Below are 20,335 nucleotides of genomic sequence, written 5' to 3' on the forward strand. Positions count from 1 at the left end.
GCGCTGTGAGGCACGGGCGGATCTCCTGAGGTACTGAGGGGTCCCTCAGGAGCTCCGGGCCCCCTGAGGCACTGGGAAAGCGCTATGAAGCACGGGCGGACCTCCTGAAGCACTGAGGGATCCCTCAGGAGCTCCGGGCCCCCTGAGGCACTGGGAAGCGCTATGAAGCACGGGCGGACCTCCTGAAGCACTGAGGGATCCCTCAGGAGCTCCGGGCCCCCTGAGGCACTGGGAAGCACTATGAAGCACGGGCGGATCTCCTGAGGCACTGAGGGATCCCTCAGGAACTCCGGGCCCCCTGAGACGCTGGGAAGCGCCGTGAGGCACGGGCGGACCGCCTGAAGCACTGAGGGATCCCTCAGGAGCTCCGGGCCCCCTGCGGCGCTGGGAAACGCTGTGAGGCACGGGCGGATCTCCTGAGGAATTGAGGGGTCCCTCAGGAGCTCCGGGCCCCCTGAGGCGCTGGGAAGCGCCGTGAGGCACGGGCGGATCTCCTGAGGAATTGAGGGGTCCCTCAGGAGCTCCGGGCCCCCTGACGCGCCTTAAGGAGCTCCCTGAGAACAGTGGCAGACACTGAAGGAGCCCCTATGGTGCTGAGGGCTCCCCTAGAGCGCGGCCTCGGCCCGCCCCAGTCCGGCCGGGCGGCTCCCCTACCTGTACCGCCCACCGCGGCTCCGCGGGCTCCTTCGGCCACGGTGCCACCGGAGCCCCGGGCGTGGGCGGTGCTGAGGGCGGGAGGCGGCGGGGGCGGCCTCACCCTTGAGGCGGAGGCTTGACCCTGCCCTGCACCTGCCGGTGTTCGCACGGCTATCCCTGCCCTTGCTCTGCCCTTGTATCTGTCCCTATCTCCGTCCCTGTCCATGTCTCATGGCAGGGGCAGTAGTGTGGTGTTATACCTGTTTAAAATCACTTTATAGTAAAATACTGGCTTTATTAGCAGCATATAACCCCAAAGGAGGTGCAGTTTGAAGTTACTCAAGTCCAAGTTCTTAGAATACTCTGATACTTTTCTAGGGAAAGGAAGACTCAAAGGCATCAGGGGCGTCACAAAGAGCAGAATGTTTTGGAGCCAGTGTCATAATCTAGGCAAGCAGGATGGGTTCTCTATTTCGCTTGTATCATCTCCAGGCATTGTGTTATCCTTCAGCTAAGGAAACCTATTTTTTCCTTTTCATCCCTACTCCAAGTAATTCAGGGGGATGCTCATGAGAGCACACCCCTCCCTTCCGAGTTCCCCCAGCTCTGGAAATGCTAGTCTGTCCGGTTATGATGGGTTGTCCAGCTGATAGGACAACAAACACACTTGTGTTTTTCCAGACCGTTTTCTGATCTCTTTCCCAAGACCTTTTCCCTAGTTCAGTTAACAACAGCTGCTGGAAAGCTCCTCCCTGAGGGAGGAGAGAAGACTTCATTGATTTTACAAGAATAATTTCACGACACACAAACAAACTAGGACTGGTGCTGCTGTCAGGCAAAAAAAGGGTGTCTGCAAGTGAAAGCTGTAGGTGTGACCCGGAGGGCTGTGCTGGATCATGTTTGCCTGTCGCTTGGCCTTGTGGAGATCCAGTGTCACCTGCAAGTCTTGGCAATCAGGTCACTTTCTGCCTTGGGGCAGCTGCCAAATGCTGAGTATTAAAGGAATGAACACGACTGTGGGGCAGGAGCGACAGGCTGGCATGAAGGAAAAACAAGCTTTAGAAGATTTGGAAATGCACCTCGCAAGGAGAGACACAGAGGCTCTCTTCCAAGAGCAGCCTGAGACTGGGAACCAGTACTTGGAAGACACTTTGCTTCGGAGTTACTTGAAAACACACCTTCCTCCCAAGGTCAGTTTGCTTTCCTGTGTGTAGCCACCACGACTCTGCTGAGTCGCTGCTTCAGACTCAGGATTGAACATTTGTCTGAGCCTTTTTGTGCCTTTGAGCGTTTAACTGGAGGGAATTTATCAGCATTCCTTAAAACCTGTTGTGTTTGAGGGCAGGGGTGACAAACACTGCCAGGACACAGACAGCATGTGTCTCAGGGGGCTCCTGGGACTGGGCTGGGTGTTGCAGTGCTATTTTGGGATTGTCAGGGTGGGCATTTGTTGTCTGGTCGTGTAGAGAAAGGAATTTCTGAGAGAGGAATCAGACTAAGATGCTCGAAAATTCTGCTTTGTTCTTCCATCTGTCTTCCTGGGGAAAGAGGGCTTTTAAGGAAAATTCCTAAGAACTGGGGCTGTTCTCAGCCAAGTACTCAAGAAGGTGGAAAGGCCCCTTGGGGCTTGCTTGCTCCCAGCACAGGCTGGTGGCATTTCTGGGTTCATTTTTTCAGCCAGGAAAGGCTCTGTATGGATTTCAGGGGTGCAGATGGGGGTTGAGGCCCCAAGCTCTGGATGTCTGTGCTGTGAGCTCCAGTCCTACAGGAACCCCTAGGAGGAGGAGGTGGCTCACCTCTCTGGCTGGCCTCTGCCATCACCCCAAGGGCCACAAGTGCTTCCCACTTTTCAGGGAGCAGAGTGTGACCTCTCTCCATAATTTATTCCAGCAGAAGCAATGCCATGACTTCTAAAGCCACCAGATGATCAGAGGGGAGGGAACCTGGCTTTCAGTGAGGCTCCCACTTCCCCTGCTTTCTCTCCAGGTCTGTGAGGCCTGGCAGACACAGTGTGGGAAGAGTGAGGTGGCAGTGTTGGGAGCTGGTCACAGCCATCCCAAAAGAGAGGAATGAGGCCTCCCTAAGCACGACCGTGGCCTTCTTGGCAGAAGAGAAGACAGGAAAGGAGGATGCCTTTGGGTAACCATAAGGGTCCTGCTCCTAATTTGCACCTTCAGAGGAAGCATGATTCAGGTCTCCCAGAGAATAAAAGGATCAGTACAACAAGGCTGCTTCCAATCCTTCTCCAAACTGAGACAGCCACTCCAAAACCTCCCAGAGAACCGGGAGCAGCGTTTTCCTTTCGTTTCTTCACTCAGTCCCAGTGGGGCAGTGTTGCCTCACTGCTGGAAAGGAGAGTCCGGGCTGCTGCCTGCAGCACTGAGAGCCTGCTCTCCATGGGAACACCTTCCTCTCCAGGACAGCAGCAACCCCTGATGCTTTGGGTGTCCCACCGAAGCCGGAGGCTGACTCCTGTTTTGCTATTCCATGTCAAACACAGAAATTTTCTTGAAACGGCACAAAAATTTGCTTTCTCTGTTTGAAGGTGATTTAAGAAGAAGACTGAATTAAGCATCTGCTTTTGCTGGGTGTTGTTGTGAAGAGGGATCTATCAGGCTTTGCTGCCTTGAAAATACATCCTTTAATATAAAGGATATCTATTTGCACTCCTAATGTGCATTAATTTGCGCATTTCCCATATTTTCATGCTTGGGACATCAAAGGACAGATTAGGGTGAATGAGACCACCCAGCAGCCTCAGCCCTGACCCAAATGATCACATTTTTGTCCTCTCCACATCCCAGTGTCCTTTTTTGGAGCACTGAGGCTGCTGTGTATGACATTCAGCAGTCACAAGTGTAGGAGTTTTGATTTTGTTCCTTCACCTTGGAAATAAGCACATTTTTTTGGGTGATTTGGTGGATTGGCAGGCTGTGTGTGGTCAGGGCATGAGCTCCCAGTGAAGCAGTTGAGGAGTTTTAGGAAATATGGATGATGGTGAAGGGATTGTTGTATGAATTCTTGGATGTGTTTAGGCCAATGAGGTTCAACAGGGCTGGAGGTTGGGTCCTCCTTGACTGATTTTAGTAATCTAATATTCAGGTTATTTAAATAGGGGTCCTTTTTGCCTGATTTTTGTCACCTAACATTCAGATTATTTAAATCTGGGTAACTTCATTTGGCTTTACTCATAAACATGGAAGAGAACTTGCAAAAGGTAATTCCTGTCACCCTGAAATAGGGATCTACGTGGATTGGAATCAATCACTCCTCTGTGAGTGCTGGTTTCCCTCCATTAACTATGGACATATTACTCCATGCAGGTCAGCCAAGCCCAGCAGAAACGAGGGCACATGAATCCTTCAGGAAGGATCCTTCAGGAAGGATCCCTGGGTGCAGGATGGGAATGTGAATCTAAACATGTTGTGTGCCAGGCTGAAGCTGAAAAGGCTGCTCCATCCCTCTTTTTCTAATCTGACAGGCAGGTAGCTGCTGAGCCCAGTGGAAGTTTTCCTGTACAGATGAAGGCATTCTGGTTTTGGCAGCCTTTCCCCTGGCATTCTTCTCCAGCAGTAAATCTTGGAGTGGCTGAGGGACCTCTGGAGACTGTCTCCTCCAACCCCCCTGCTCGTGTGCATCTGTGTCATTCTCAGCCTTGACACTAAAGTGCTTCTGTCTTTTGTGAAACCCAGACACGCTGCCAAAAGTAACTTGAAAAAGGGATTTTGAGGGAAAAAAAAGAGAAAAAGTGACAGCGGAGCGCAGCAGTGCCCGCAGAGGCTGAGGGAGCTGTCGTGCTGTGTAATGGAATGCATGGAAGGGCCAGGTGGCCGGAGACCACTGGCACTGCAGGGCAGCATGGTCAGTCCTCTGCCCTTCCAGCTGGGACTGAGGCTGGGATGTGCTGAAGGGCTCTCCTTGTTGCTCCACAGATCCTGGAGGAGGTGCATCAGGACCTGGAGAGGTTTGGAAATCGCCTGCTGACCAAGATCCAGCCTCTGAGCTGGGAATGTGAGCTGAACCCCCCCAGGTTCCAGCAGTATGACGTCTGGGGGCGGCGTGTGGATCACATCCACACCTGCTCGGCATGGAGGAGGATGAAGGAGATTTCAGCAGAAGAAGGGCTGATTGCTGAGGCCTATGAGAAAAGATACTCCAACTGGAGGTAACTGGGGCAAATTGGGAATGACTCAGTGCCTTCCTGATTATTCTCAGCAAGGTTTATTCAGCATTTTGCAGGACTGAGCTGGTTGTGTAACCAGCAGCAGATGCTGCACGGACACCAGCACATCTCCCGCTGTCCCCAGCAGCTCTGTCTGTCCACTGCAATGTTCCACCTCACCAATGATAAGCCATAACTAATGGCCCACACTTGATCATAATATTCTTTGATGTCACCTTCCTGATTGTGGGGCCTGGCAGTTCCCTGCACCACTCCAGTGTTGTGTGTGTTAGTTGTAATGCAGCTGAAGATGTGGGATTTCAGTTGCAGGTGTTTTGTATTCCAGACCATGGAGACAGACCCACATTTCTTATTGTTAAAAGCTGCACAAGCTGGCCTGGTGCTGACTGTCCCACTGGGACTGAGAAACTCTGCTGCTCCTCTTCCCTCTTCCTGGCTGGAACAGTTTTTGCCCTCTCAGAAATGAGTGGTCTGATCCTCACCCGTTCTGGCTGTAATTTTTCCTCTCTTCCCAGTCAAGGTATTTTATCCTCATGCTGTTGCACTGCTGTGTAACCCATCTGTTTTCCCTCTGTCTTTCCCTCTCCCAGCCGCCTGTACCAGGCTGTCAAACTGTACTTGTTCTCAAGCTCCTCTGGAGGTTTCAGCTGTCCACTGGCCATGACTGATGGGGCAGCCAAAGTCATTGAGGTATGAGCTTGGCTGGTCCCTGAGGGCACAGCCCACGTCCTGGCACTGCAGGTTAGAGGCAGGAGCACCAGCCAAGGATGGAGGAGCACTGATCCATCTGGTTCTGGGCACAGCCCTTCCTTGCTCTGTGACTCAGCTTTGTCTCCCACTGCCTTTCTCCAGGAGGTACAAAGCCTCTGTGCCCACGCCAACTTTTATATTCACTGACAGCACTGTGTTCAATAAGGGCTTTGCTGCACATGGCACCTGTGGCACTGCAGGTAGCTGGAAAGATGTCCCAAGTGGAAGTGTCCAAGGCCAGGTTGGACAGGGTGTGGAGCAACCTGGGATAGTAGAAGGTGTCTCTGCCCATGGCAGGGGGTGGCCCAGGGCGAGATTTAAGACCCCTTGCAACCCAAACCATTCTGTATTTCTATGATCCTATGAATATATTTTTACTACAAGACAATTTGTTTTCCCATATTTGTGTGGAGTGGCACTCAGATATAATAGGCCAAATCCATACCTGATGTAAATTCACCAAACCACTGAGACTTTACCAATTGGAACGTTTAGCTCTGCATCTTAGTGACCCCCTTTGCATTGCCTCAGTGGCTATGTAGGATTCAGAGGAAAATATCCCTTAGGTAGCCAACCCTGGGCATTTAAACTCACCAAAACTTAAAGCAGCAAAAGGCAGCTCCCTCTTCCCTGCAGCACTCTGGGTGCTGGTGACATCCAGCTTACATGAACTTGAAACATGGGCTGTTTGAGACCTCTCGCTCCAGAAATCCAAGGGGATAAGGATGCTCAGCACTCCATGTTGTAACACAGGTCTGCACCTTCTGTCTGCACAGTGCTGTAGCATCTGGTGGGAGCTGTGCTGGCTCACAGGCTCTCGGCAGCACCTGCAGATCCTCTGCAGTGCAGGACACCCACCTGGCTTCCAGACTGGCCTGGCTGAGCCCTGAACGCACCAGTTAAGGCAACTGTATAATGTCAACTATTGTGTCATGATCATCTCAATTTATTTTCTCTCCCCTCAAACAGTCACTGGGTATTCCTGGATCTCTGAAAAACGCTTTTGACCGTCTGACATCCCGTGACCCTGAGAAGTTCTGGACCTCTGGCCAGTGGATGACTGAGCGAAGGGGTGGCTCCGATGTTGGTACGTACTGTGGGGTGGGAAAACAGATGTGGCAGTGAGAACTAAGCACAAAAGATGTGGGGAACCTAACAAGCCAGGGAGCTGGTTTAGGACTTCAGCAGAAATCATCCAAATCCTCTGCACAGCTCTGCTTTTTAACCAACAAAAGACCCAGTCTCTGTCCTCTTGTGCACACAGAGCCCTTTGTGCTCTTGGCTGAGGTAACTCCTAAAGAACTGGATTATACACACTGCATTTCTTATCGAGGGTCAATGAAAGAGATTAACAGCTAACCCATGCTCCATCTTCATAACAAGAAGTGCCTTAAAGGAGCTGCTGCTTATGCTGTAAAAGCAGCATTGATTGACACAGAAGTTCCCACAAGACCAGGAAATTTTCTCCTCTCTTTCAGCAAATGGCACTGAGACTGTGGCCAGGAAGCAGCCGGATGGCACCTATCGTCTGTATGGATTTAAGTGGTTCACATCAGCAGCTGATTCTGATATGGCATTAACCCTGGCCAGGATAGCAGATGCTGAAGGACAGGTAAACCAGCTCTGTTGGCTGGGGAACCAGGGGAAGGGGCATTCTTTTTCTTCCTTGTTGCATTGTAATAAAACCCTCTCTGTGCCTTGCAGGGTACCCAGGGCTCCAGAGGCCTGTCCCTGTTCTTCCTGAGGGTTCGGGATGAGGAGGGGAAGCTGAACAACATCCAGGTGCAAAGGCTGAAGGACAAGCTGGGCACGAGGCAGATGGCAACAGCAGAGCTGTGGCTGCAAGGAGCCAGAGCAGAGCTGGTGTGTAAGGATTCCCCTGCCCTGGGGACTGGGCTACCCTGGCATGGCACTCACTTCTGAGGCTTTCAGCAAAGATCCCAACTGAAAAACTTGCTCTCTTCCACCTCTGTGGCTTGGCTGTCCACATCACAGAACAAATCACTGGTGGGGCTCTGTGCGGGGCAGAGCTGAGAAGGGTTCAGGAAAAGATGTGAGAGAAGACAACAACAACAAAGAAAAGTTATTTTAGGCTGGTCATTTCTCTGATCCTGGTTCCTGAGCCAGCAGAGGGACAGTTTGTGTAGTGTGCAGGTAGGAGCAAGCAGCAGGGACCAGAACTGATCATGCTGTCACGGTCTCCAAAAGCCACTTCTCTGGTCATAGAAAGAGAATCCCAGGATAGGATGGGTTGGAAGGGACCTTAAAGCTCATCTCATTCCAACCCTTGCCATGGGCAGGGACACCTTCCACCAGACCAGGTTCTCCAAGTCCCATCCAGCCTGGTCTGGGACACTTCAGGGATGGGGCAGCCACATCACACCACAGACTTGGCTAAAATGAGACAAATGTACTTTAAAGCAAGCAGGTCTCTGAGTGCCTGAGGGCAGACAGAGACAGAGTGGACAGCCCATGTCCCTGTGGCAGTTGACACCATTTTCATTCCCATGTCCATCCATATCCAAGGGGTGTGAAAGGCTCATGTCAGCCCTTGTTCCTTGCAGATCTCTGCAGAGGGCCGGGGAGTGGCCACCATCTCCAGCATGCTGAACATCACTCGGATCCACAACGTCATTGGTGCCGTGGCTTCCATGAGAAGGTGAAGGCAGCACGGATCCCCCCAGGGCTGAAGGAGCAGGACAAGGGGACTCTGCAATGCATGGCATTGAGCCAAGTGTCCCCTTTGTGGGACAGGCCTGGAGCCAGCAGTACTGGAGGGTAGAAGGGTGATCTGTGGGTGGATGACCTGTGCAGGTGTGGTACAGCTGAGCAGGGTTCTTATGGTAGAGGGGACTGGAAGAGAATGCTCAGAAGTGGAGAGCTGCTGGTGTAACTGTTCCCTGTGTGTGTTCCCATCCTCCAGGATGATCAGTCTGAGCAGGGACTATGCCTGCAAGCGCGTGGCCTTTGGGAAGCTCCTCAAGGACCATCCCCTGCACATGCAGACAATAGCCCGGATGGAGGTAAGGCTTTTGGGACCCAAGCTGGACCTGTTGTGAAGGAAAAAGGGCAGAGATCCTGTGCTTTTAGTGAGCACAGCCAGCCTGCCTGCACTCAGATTTAGGAGGCCATTCCTGCTACAGCAAAGTGGATGCAGCAAGGGAATTGTTTTACTCTAGGGATTTGATCTGATAACAGACCTAATTCCTCTGCTGGACTTCAGGTTATTCTAACCAATTATCTGGGAGTTTCCCTGAGAGAAAGGAGTGCCCTTACTGTGATAAGCCATGACCTCTGGGGTTGGGTGTTTGCCTCAGAATCCAGGCCAGACACCACAGTCACCTGACTCTTGTCCAAGACGGGTATGGACTCATCCAACTTCTCTGGGAGCTCCTGCCCCAGGAGATGGGCTGTAAACAGTATTTCAAAATTCTCTTGCAAGGTGGAGGAAGGTGATCAACATCTGTCAAACATGATTTCAGGCTCCAGCATCTCATTGCCTGTGGCCAGCATTCCCTCTCTGAACAGAAGGGCAGATCCTACCTTGTCCTACAACACACAGCTCCGTACCCTGATGCTTCCCAAATCAAAACTTGGCAGGGAAGTAAGCTGCTCAGGAAGAAATCTGTCACAGACTTTGCAGCTCCAGGTGCTCAGAGGTTGACCATTATCTCACAGCCATTACCTTTTGAAAATATGTGGATTTGGGGCCTGGATACCTTTCAGGAGCTTTGTTAAGACTCAAGTAGGCCTGACGTGATGCATTGCCCCTTTACTGCATTGCAGTGTCCAAGAGTGGCAGAGAACCTTTAATATTCCATACTTTGTTCCTTGGCTGCTCAGAGTCTCTGAAGCTGTGGGTCTGAGCAGGCAGGGGTGGCATTTTACCCTGAGGCAATCTCATGCATGGGGTCCTGGAGTCAGCAGAGTCCAAGACCCCTGCCAGTGATGCCTGTCCTCTGCTCACAGGTGCAGGTGAGAGGGGCGTTTCTGCTGCTCATGGAGATCGTTCGCCTGCTGGGCCTGGCTGAAACCAACCTGGCGAGTGAGCAGGAGCAGCTGCTGCTCAGGCTGCTCGTCCCAGTGGCCAAACTGTACACAGGGAAGCAGGTATGGGGCAGCTTGGTTAGCCCAGAGTGTGGAATGTTGGCAACCACAGAGCTGGGAAGAGGAGTGAGTGACACAGCAGTGAGAGCAGGGAATACCTGCAGGACCTGCAGCAGTTCCTACTCTGGAGGCTGCTGCTCCTTCAGGCCCTCTCTCAGTGTCACCCATCTGCTCCTCCTGCAGGTCATGACCAACCTGCCTCAGGAGATGAGCAGGACCCGGTCAGCCCATCCCAGCAGGAGCTGTATGTGGTGTGGGAAGTTGGATTTTCCCTTCAGGCACTGTGGATGATGCCAGCTCTCTGCATTTTGCAGGCTTCTGCCGTGACTGTTGAGGCAATGGAGAGTTTTGGGGGCCAAGGTTACATGGAGGACACAGGCTTGCCAGTCATACTCCGGGATGCTCTGGTAAGAGGGTGGCAGGAGAAGGTCCTGTGTGTCACCAAGTCCCCTGCACAGCACTCTGGTTCCCTGCTAAAGACACACTCAGGGGAGAACACAGCGCTCCCTCCCAGGCTCACATCCAGGTGTGTCAGCTCCTCCCTCACTGCCTTCCTGCTGAGCCCAGTCACTCCCAGGGAAGGACAGGATGTGTTCCTGGTGCTGAGGTTGTTCCCTAGCACAGCAATGGAGCTGGGCTCCACTGCTCCCTTCCACTTGTTGTGAGACGACATCTCTGGAGATATCCCTGGTACCCCTGTGTCTGCCCTGTGTCTCAGCTCCCTCACACTCCCCTTCTTTGCTGCAGTCACTGCAAAGGCTCCCTGATGCTCTTCCACACAGGTGCTGTCCATATGGGAGGGAACAACAAATATCCTGTCCCTGGATGTGCTGCGATCCCTGGCCAAGAGCCAAGGGCAGGTGATGGCTGTGTTCCTGTCCACAGTGCAGGTGAGCCCACAGCTGCAGCCCTGCTCAGCCTCACCTTGGCAGAGCCTTCTTTGGGGTTTGTGCTCCTGGCTGAGGCTGGCAGGGAGTAGGCCCAAACTGAAGCTTTAGATAAGTATTCCAACAATTGGAATTGTGTCTTACAATTCTGCTCCTTAAATAGCTCTTCCAAAAGCAGGATGCAGGCAGTGCTAATCCTGGGATTCTTGTGTGCTTTCAGCTCAGCAGTGGGGAGCTTGGCACTGTCAGAGTTCCTCAAGATAGGTACCAAAATAAGTGTATTTTTAATGTGACTCACCTTCCTGAATCCAAAATAATTTTGTGGTTTTGTTTCTTAACTGGAAAATCACCACAGGACTGCTGAATATTGAACCTCACTAGGGCTATCTACTGCATTATGACTTTCTATTTTTATTCCCTGAAAAGATGGAAAGAGCCAAAGGAATTCCATTTCTGCCTCTTTGGATTTGCTGTTCTCTGGCTCTACTTTTAAAGCTTCTCAGGTAACAGGAGTTCAAAGCAGCTCAGTTTCATGAAGGTGAAGGAGCATCTCCTGGTGTGGTGCATCCCAAAAAGGGAGACAGGAGGCGGGATCAGAGGGTGTTGTCGCAGAGGTGACATTGTTAATCCAGACACAGCAATTCAGATCTTGTTAGCCCAGGCACAGCAAGGGAATCCTGGGCATGTGGAGTGCTGGATTTGGTGGTGTGCAGCCTTCATCTTCCCACCCAGACCCCATGAGAAGGGAAGAGTCTGGGACAATGCTTTCCTTCAGCACTGGGGACTGGACAGAGCTTTCCAGAGCCTGAGTAGTTCTCACAGTGGCTGCAGTTGTCAACTTGTGTCCCATCTCACCCCCGGTTCAGCTGTACTCTGTACACAGCACCTCTCTGACCTCCAGGGGTGAGGGTCCCCTTGCCATCCTCTCAGACAACTTTTGAGAAGGGAGAAATACCTCAAATAATTTGAACACCAAACAAGAAGCCAGATCTGCTCTGGAGCAGGACTGAACACATCTGCTGGGGGCAAATCCAGCTGTTGGCAAACAGCTGCTTAGGCTGACACTGTGTAATGGATGGGGAAGTAAAGGAGCTGTGGGCAGGCTCTAAAATAATTTGGAAAGAAGCAGCCTCCACAGCCTTACACTGAACACTAATTTAAACAAACACCCCACAAAGGCGCTGTGCTGCACCCTGGAGCAGCTCCCTGGTGCAGCTGGGAGGGCCCCTCAGCTGCTCAACAGCTGGATAATCAGGGAGCATTCTGGAGCACAGCGCAGTGATGCAGAGCAGGGACCTGCAGAGAGCACTGAGATTCATTAATTAACGAGCTCCTCAGTGCTCCCATCAATCACACTGTGGGTGAGGCTGGAGGGGGAGGGGGAGCGCTGGCTTCAAGGTCTCCAAATTCCAGTAATGCCACTGCCTTTACTGTCCCTGTCACACTGAGGCTGCTGCATGTGCAGGGAGAGGGGCTGGGTCGGGCTCAGCAGTGTGAATGCTCCAGTTCTGGATAGAATCAGACCTGGCCAGTTTAAGCTTTTCCTTTATGCCTCGGGCAGCCAGGTGCTGGAAAGGCAGCCTGGGAGGGATTTCTGTCTGCAGAGTTCTGCAGGAACGTGTTTGAGTTTCTATAGCAGAATCAGGTTTTTACTCACATCTTTCTGAGCTCCAGGTGTCCAAATTCTTTCAGTCTGTGAGTCTGGTTCATTTTGAAACATCCCTCCCAATCCTGTCTACCGAGGAAATAATTTAACCCATCGTAAAGGGGTTTTTACTGCTCCAATCCATTTCCTTTTTATTGATGCACACAAACCGAGTACAATTTATTTTATGTTTGTCCATCAAGGTTCTCAGTGTGCAGGACTTGTGCCCATTGTCAGAGGCTTTGCAGAAAGCAGCATTAGTACCTGTACAGCTCTTGGTTCTCTGAAAGTCATTTCAAGGGTAACTCCAGGTTTTGCTTCTATCCTCTATCAGTTGTCTCTGCTGATGGTGAGATGCCCAGTGCTGCTGGGGCTGTGATCAGGAGCGGGAACCAAGGGTTGTAATTATGCTCAGGAAAAGGAAAATACAGACAACTTCCCCATCCTTGCACAATGTGACTATGAGAAGATGAATTTTTAGGGTTTTTAATACACAAGTGAGTTTGTGACAAACCACCTTGTCTAGAGGTTATGAGTCTGGAAATCCTGGGGAGAAGAGCGAGTGTGAGAGACAGGGATGGAATAATGGAATGGTTTGGGTTGGAAAGGACCTAAAAATACCTCTCATCCCACCCCTGCCACCTTCCACTAGCCCCAGAGTGCTCCAAGCCCTGTCCAACATGGCCTTGGACACTGCCAGGGATCCAGGGGCAGCCACAGCTGCTCTGGGCACCCTGTGCCAGGGCCTGCCCACCCTCCCAGGGAACAATTCCTAATTCCCAATATCCCATCCATCCCTGCCCTCTGGCAGTGGGAGCCATTCCCTGTGTCCTGTCCCTCCATCCCTTGTCCCCAGTCCCTCTCCAGCTCTCCTGGAGCCCCTTTAGGCCCTGCAAGGGGCTCTGAGCTCTCCCTGGAGCCTTTTCTTCTCCAGGTGAGCACCCCCAGCTCTCCCAGCCTGGCTCCAGCCCTTGGAGCATCTCCGTGGCCTCCTCTGGACTCTCTCCAGCAGCTCCAGGTCCTTCCTGTGTTGGGCCCCAGGGCTGGGGTAGCTCTGCAGGTGGAGTCTCACCTGAGCAGGGCAGTGGGGCAGAATCCCCCCTCCCCTCACTGCCCATGGTTTGGGATCAGTCCAGGACACATCCTGACTTCCAGCTCTGCTGTGGTGAGAATTTCAGATGGATACTGCACAGGGCCAGTCAGTTCGTGTCATACTAAAATTTTATTAGCTGGAATTTTGAGCCAGAGCCTGGGGTGTACTTTCAAATTCAATTACAATCTGAAAAGTGCCTCTAAAATAGCTCAGGGCAGTTTGTTGATTGTTGCATTTGAGTCACTTTAGGTGAAATCTGGGCACATCCCAGGACAGGGTCTCACCACCAGTCCCACACGTGTTGTGCAAGGCTCAGAATCAACTCTTGCCTCAAGAATTTCTGTGTAGGGCTGTAATTCAGGCTGTAACTCAGGCTGTAAATCAGCCCTGCAATCTCAGACATATGACAGTGTTTTCAGGTCTTTTTCAGACCACAACCCAAATTTTCAGGCGGCAGGAAACAAATCGAGGTTATTGATGTGGGGCCATGTGTTTGCTCCAAGCATTGACACAGAATTGTGCTTTTAGCCCTGGTTGGGATGTTCCTCCTGTCACTGTATTTTTAGATACTCATGATTAATCTTGTAAGTAAAAACCACTCTGACCACATGGCTTGGGAGCAGTGAGAGCAAACAAACAAGCAGCACCTTAAAATTCCTCCATGAAAACAGAGGGAATCAGAACTATTGGAGCTCTGAAGCTCCTCTGCTGATCCTTTCAGGCAGTAAGGGGTGGTGGGGCAGTGATGCTGTGTGTGCCTCCTCCCAGAGCTGGAGCAGAGCAACCAGAAGAGAACAGGAGCTGCTCCTGCCTTGAGCATTGTCCTGAAGCAGCTCCCAGCCTCTCCACCCCAAGTGTAAAGAGAGCATGGAAAAACCTTCCAGGAGATCCAGGGCTTTTGGTTAGGAAAGGATTAAGTGCAACTGGATCACCAGGAAAAAAAAAAAAGTTATTGGTGAGGAAAGAAAATACAAGGTCTTTTTTATCCCTTAAGGACAAATGATGCTTTTACATTCCTGATCCATATTTCCAGGTGTTCAAATCCTCCAGCTGTAGCAGTATGTCCTTGTCCCAGCCACAAACAGCACGTGTTGTCCCTGTGCTTGTCCCTGGTGCCATGCTGGCTCCCACCCAAACTGTGGGAATTGATGCCTCTGGGATCTGTGATCCTCATTAGCAACAACCTCTGGGCTACTTCAGAACACCTCATTAGTATTGCATTGGCTTGGAGGTTTATGGGTTTATGTTGGCACTGGAGTTGCTCTTGTATTTGACCAGCACATGCTGGGGGTGTTTCTGCCCCTGGAGCCTGGAACAGCACTGGGAAGTGTGGAAGTGTGGAAGTTTGGGGTCAGAGAACACAGAGCAAACGTAGGCTCAGCCCAGCCCAGATGGATTTTCTGGTCCAGTAAGAGGAGCTGCGGCACTGAAAGCCTGAGAAACATAAAAAATTCCTTCTGTGTAGCTGCTGCTCACAGGCTTCAGTCTTGTCTGCAGGTTATTGATGGAGCTAATTAATGAGCAGCACCTCCCACCACGCTGTGCTGCTCACATCCAGCCTTTGGGGATGCTCTCCAAGCTGATCCCTCAGTCCTGCTGCAGAGAGAGGGGTTGGAGTGAGGGAAGATGGGACCACAGCCCACGAGGCAGGGCTAGCCCCAAACACAGGCAGTGTCCCATCCCTCCTAACAGGGAATAACACAGGAGACACAGATGAACAGTGTGGGAATGCTGTGCCCAAAGAACAATTCCAGACTCTCTCAGCAGAGTATCCCTGGTGCTTTCCACAAGGGATTTGGGATGTGGCAGAACAGAAGCTCAGCTCAACCAGGGGAGAGTTCAGGCAGTGCTGCTGGCACATTTAAATTCCCAGTCTTCATCAGAATCACAGAATTCTTTAGGCTGGAAAAGCCCTCTGGGATCAAGTCCAGCCATTCCCCAGCACTGTCCAGGCCACCACTTACCCATGTCCCCAAGTGCCACATCCACATGGCTTTTGCATCTCTCCAGGGATGGGGACTCCAGCACTGCCCTGGGCAGCTGTGCCAGTGCCTGACCATCCTTTCAGTGTGGAAATTTTCTCTAATATCCAACTTGAACCTCTCCCAGTGGAGCTTGAAGCCATTTCCTCTTATCCTGGGGCCTTTCCCACTGACACAATTTGGAGAGGAAAGCTCCTTTAAATGTGAATTTTCCTGCCTGGACACAGCTTGAGCATATTTGTGCAAGTTATTATATAACCCTGGGAGAATTATACCTGATACAGGTATAGAGTTAGAGAGAATTGGGGATGAGAGCTGGTCCCCACGTGCAGCTGGGAAGCCAGGATGGAAACAGCAACATGCTGGCTCTGGTCACAGGGAATTCTCCCTCCCCAAGGCAAGGCTGGGAGCTTCCCTTTGGGCACATCCCCTTCCCTGGCTGCTCCCCCTGTGCCAATGGCAGCCACCTGGATCTGAGCTTCTTGTCAGCAGCTGGGTGTGCCCAGGGTCCCAGCAGCCCCTTCCCTGGCACATGGCAAATACACTGGAATTTTTCCTGTGCTTGTTCTCTCTGCAGAAAAAGCTGGAGCTGGCTTCAGGCATTGAGCAGCTGTCCCCAGCCGTGCAGCGGGCATGGGAAGCCATCGGGAGCCTCGGGCAGTTCATGGCAGCCACGGGCTCAGAGCAGGCACTGACCATGGAGCTGGCAGCCAGGGACTTCTCCTACAGCCTGGCACGGATCTACACAGGCAGGGCAACACAGCAATCACAGAACCATGGAATGGGCTGGGTGGGAAGGGACCTCAAAGCTCATCCAGTGCCACCTCTGCCATGAGCAGGGACACCTTCCACTGTCCAAGGCTGCTCCCAGCTCCAATGTCCAGCCTGGCCTTGGGCACTGCCAGGGATCCAGGGGCAGCCCCAGCTGCTCTGGGCACCCTGTGCCAGGGCCTGCCCACCCTGCCAGGGAACAATTCCTAATTCCCAATATCCAATTCATCCCTGCCCTCTGGCAGTGGAAGCCATTCCCTGTGTCCTGTCCCTCCAGCCCTTGTCCCCAGTCCCTCTCCAGCTCTCCTGGAGCCCCTTTAGGCCCTGCAAGGAGCTCTGAGCTCTCCCTGGAGCCTTCTCCTCTCCAGGTGAGCACCCCCAGCTCTCCCAGCCTGGCTCCGAGCATCCCCATGGCCTCCTCTGGACTCTCTCCAGCAGCTCCAGGTCTTTCCTGCGCTGACAGATTTCAGACCAGGAAAGGGCTGGGAATCGGCCATAGATACCTGATTCACACCTGGGTCAAGGGTGGAGCTCTGAAGCTCAGTCCCCGCCTTTCATGCTGAAGCAGCTCAGCCTTCAAGCACTGCTGAGAAGTAACCACCATCCTCTTTTCCTGAGCCCTGGGCTGTTCTGGCCGGAGCCTGGGAATGCTGACACCTCCTCCTCCCCCGCAGGAGCTCTTCTAGTGGAACACGCGGCTCGCCCTGACGCTTCCTCCACAGACGTCTGCGCTGCCCTGAGGTAGGCACAGCCCCGTCCACCCCGAGTGTTCTGGATGATTCTATGGGCAGTGCCAGAGGCTTTGCTCTGCCTCCGGAGCGATCCAAGCCCTGGCCGTGGCCAGACCCACGAGCAGGGAACAAGCAGCGGCTGCTCTCAGCCTCGGGGCTTTTCCCTGCTCGGCGATCTCCATTCCCGCACTGATGGGCGGGATCGCACCTGGGCACGGCTCGGGTTGGCACCAACCCCGTGCCTGTGGCAGGACCGGCACAGCCCAGCGCTCTCTCCATCCAGGTGGTGCAACCAGGAGCTGTGTCCGGTGGCCGTGGAGTCACGGAGGGGCAGCTACGGGGCCGGGGCAGCGCTCCAGGACAGCGCCCTGGTGCTCGGGAGCAGCCGGCTCTGAGCGCCCGCAGCCCCCGCACGGACACGAGGTGGGTTGCAATCCAAACAATCCCCAAATCCTCAGGTACCTGCAGATTTCAGGTGTGGTGGAATGTCCCGTTCCACAAGCAGCCAGACCAAATCCTTTAGGAGTGACCCCCACCTACCCCGGGCTGAAATCCTCGGTTTGAGGTTTCCTAGTGCAGACACAGCCCTGAGAGTCACTCCAAGGAGCTGGAATGTTCTCACAGTGCTTTAGGCAAAGCCCCAGTGATAAAACCCGGACAAGAGCTGGAAGCAGCAGCTCTTCAAGTGCCAACACACTTCTTTTTTTAAGAGAACCAACCAACATCAAACTGAAAGTTTTCTGAAGCTGATTTAAATCCAGAAACCCACCATTTTGCACTGTTCACCCTTCTGTTTTCCAGTGCTGACCACAGACTTCCACCCCTCGGTGGGGTTTGCTCCAGGGGCAGCCCTTTCCATCCACTGTGGCTGTGAACATTGGCCTCCTCAGGAACTTTCTGAAGAAAAAAGGGATTTTTATTCTCTCTGAAAGAAAGAAAGTTGATTAATTCCCTATGCACGTGCCCTAATGATGCTGCAATCCATCCTGACATAAATTCTACATAAGTTTTGGACTGAAATCCAGTAATTCTCCACCTAAGCACTGGCTGTGGGCTTCTCCTTCCCCTCAGCCCATCAGTCGACCTGATGGTATTGCCCTGCTGGCTACAAGTTTTTAATTAAGAAGTTGCTAATAGAAGAAGAAAGGCACTAATAGACTGAAGACAGCTGGAATTTATAGCTGGGAAATGCTGCAGCAGCCAGGCACTGAGTGGGAAGAGGGAGAAGGAGCTGTGTGCTGAGATTGGAGTTGTCCAGAGTTTCAAAGATGGCAGAGCCAGGAGGACACAAAGGGTGGCTCTGGGGAGGAGCAGAGGGGAGCAATCCCAGCAGGACACAGCAAGGGAGGCTCCATGGGCTCCTGGGTCCTGGCCCAGGGATCACAGGCTGAGCCAAGCAGAGCTTCCCTGAAATCACCCAAATGCCACGAACCAGCCCCAGCAGCAAAGGGCTTCTATTGGCTGTGCCTTGCAGGGAATGGAGAACATTAGGGTTTGGAAAATCTCCTATATCACAGAATCATGGAGTCATGGAATGGGTTGGGGTGGAAGGGACTTCAAAGCTCATCCAGTGCCACCCCTGCCATGGCAGGGACATCTTCCACTGTCCCAGGCTGCTCCAGCCCCAATGTCCAGCCTGGCCTTGGGCACTGCCAGGGATCCAGGGGCAGCCACAGCTGCTCTGGGCACCCTGTGCCAGGCCTGCCCACCCTGCCAGGGAACAATTCCTCATTCCCAATCTCCCATCCATCCCTGCCCTCTGGCAGTGGAAGCCATTCCCTGTGTCCTGGCACCAGGACTCTGTCCCTGCAGTTTGGTGTCAGAGATCTCCCAGGGGCAGTGCACAGGAGCTGCTGTGCCCTGTGGAGCTCAGGGGAATGGGAAAGTGAGGGAGCAGGGCAGGGTCTGAGTGCCGCGGCAGAACATCCACCCCCAGATGTGCCCGTGGCTCCAATAGCAGGAGATGGATGCAACTCAGGAGGGAAAGGCCACGTGCTGGAAGTGTTTGCAGAGCTGATCAACACCTGGGATCCCCTGCTCTCCCTAAGGGATCCTCCAACTGCTGCCAATCCAGGCTTCCCCTTTTCCCAGCCTATTTATCATTTCTGAACACCAGGATTAATTTTTCCTCAAACATGGGAGCACTCCAGATGCACCAACTCAGAGAACAAGGGACTCTGAATTCCTCACCATGTAGGAAAATGACAAATTTATTAAGATCTAAATATTCACTCTGAGGCTACAGTGGAATACAGGCTGTTACACACATGAGGGTCTGACATTTCCAGTGCTGCTGAACAGCTCTGTCCTCAGAGCTTGGCATGGTTTCAAATATTTCATGTGCTTCAAGTAAGTAATTGAGACTTCAAATGTCATTTTAATATAAATCCCACCCAAAAAGAGGACAATCAAACCCATCACCTGCTGCCACTGCAAGGTCTGAAAATCATTTTGTGACAGAGCTGTGGGAAATCAGTTTAAAACCCAGATTTGTTAAATAATAAAGTCAAACTTTAGCAGCGTTTATAAAATGCCAAAGTCCAGAGCGGTGAGCTGAAATCCCAGAGTGCAACAATGGGAGCTGTGGCAGCTGCACTGTGGGAAGAGATGAACAGCTCCCAGCCTGAGGAGCACCTGGGCCTCCTGCAGGGCTGCTCAGTGCTGACTCCAAACATCGTCCTGGGTAATTCCAGGACTCTCTGTTCGATAGGCCCTGAACATGCTCAGCTTCCTGCCCATGGTCGTCGGCTTTGCAGCCTCCCAACACCTGGGAACCTCTCCCAGGGCAGGCTTCCTCCCACTCCTGCAGCCTTTCCCAGGCAGTGGAGCAGTTCCCAAACACCTCCTTCCCTCCCTTCCCCAGCAGAGCCGTTGGTTTTCACCCTGCCCCTGCCTCCACCAGCCTCACCTGTGCCCAGCTCTGAGAGCTGAGCCCTCCCAGGTGAAATCCCTCCTGCCCAGTGACTCCAGTGCCACCTCCCTCTGCCCTGTGGGGGAGGAGGGGACCCTGGCATGAGAGGAGCCCCCAGTTCCCAGTGATTCCTGACCCTGTCTGAGATCCCGACTCAGGAGGTTGTTCCACAGCCCGGGGGCAGCACTGAAGCCGCCTATCGCGACTGCAGCGTCGGTGTCCTGACAGGCTCATGGGCTGTCCGGGAGCTGGGACAAAGGAGAGAGGGAAGGAGGCTCCTTAGCAAGAATTGATCACAGGGAAACAAGCTTTGACACCTTCAGCCGTGTCCTCCTCTGGCAGGAGCCCTTCTGCACCTTGGGGAAGCTCAGAACTTCTCTGATCCCTCTGCTGGGGCAGAGACCCACACTCGGCATTTCCCGGATCAGAAACTTCCCGGCAGCGCTGTGCCCGGGGCCGTAACATCTGCAGGACAACGAGCTCCTGAGAAAGCCCTCAGGAGAAACTCAAGTATGAGAGGAGCTCCAGGAAATCCCACCGTGAGGTGTAACTGAAACACTTTGCATGTTCCTTACACCACCAAATGTGATTCCTGCTTCTCTTCCGCTCCAGATTCCATCAGCAGCTCTACCCCGACCT

At 52.8% G+C, this 20,335-nt stretch overlaps 1 protein-coding gene across 1 annotated transcript; it reads left to right on the plus strand.

The window, feature by feature from the left end:
- The first annotated feature begins 1,448 nt into the window (after nucleotides 1–1,448).
- LOC311160547 (acyl-CoA dehydrogenase family member 11-like) lies at nucleotides 1,449–19,522 on the plus strand. The gene is made up of 15 exons (XM_084217422.1): nucleotides 1,449–1,826; nucleotides 4,569–4,801; nucleotides 5,410–5,509; nucleotides 6,539–6,656; nucleotides 7,048–7,181; nucleotides 7,274–7,432; nucleotides 8,134–8,228; nucleotides 8,493–8,592; nucleotides 9,539–9,679; nucleotides 9,991–10,083; nucleotides 10,459–10,566; nucleotides 15,861–16,032; nucleotides 16,729–16,795; nucleotides 17,069–17,208; nucleotides 17,587–19,522. Exons 1-14 carry the CDS (start codon nucleotides 1,533–1,535, stop codon nucleotides 17,178–17,180), a joined length of 1,926 nt encoding a protein of 641 aa, XP_084073548.1. The 5' UTR covers nucleotides 1,449–1,532; the 3' UTR covers nucleotides 17,181–17,208; nucleotides 17,587–19,522.
- Nucleotides 19,523–20,335: the final 813 nt, after the last annotated feature.

This window comes from Fringilla coelebs, assembly GCF_963513975.1.
Source record: "Fringilla coelebs genome assembly, chromosome: 17".
Classification (NCBI taxonomy): Eukaryota; Metazoa; Chordata; class Aves; order Passeriformes; family Fringillidae; genus Fringilla; species Fringilla coelebs.

Coding starts and splice junctions, on each gene's coding strand:
- LOC311160547 (XM_084217422.1), top strand. CDS start 1,533: ATGTTTGCCTGTCGCTTGGCCTTGTGGAGATCCAGTGTCACCTGCAAG. Junction 9,680..9,990: donor AACTGTACACAGGGAAGCAG/GTATGGGGCAGC, acceptor TGCATTTTGCAG/GCTTCTGCCGTGACTGTTGA. Junction 16,796..17,068: donor GACGTCTGCGCTGCCCTGAG/GTAGGCACAGCC, acceptor CTCTCCATCCAG/GTGGTGCAACCAGGAGCTGT.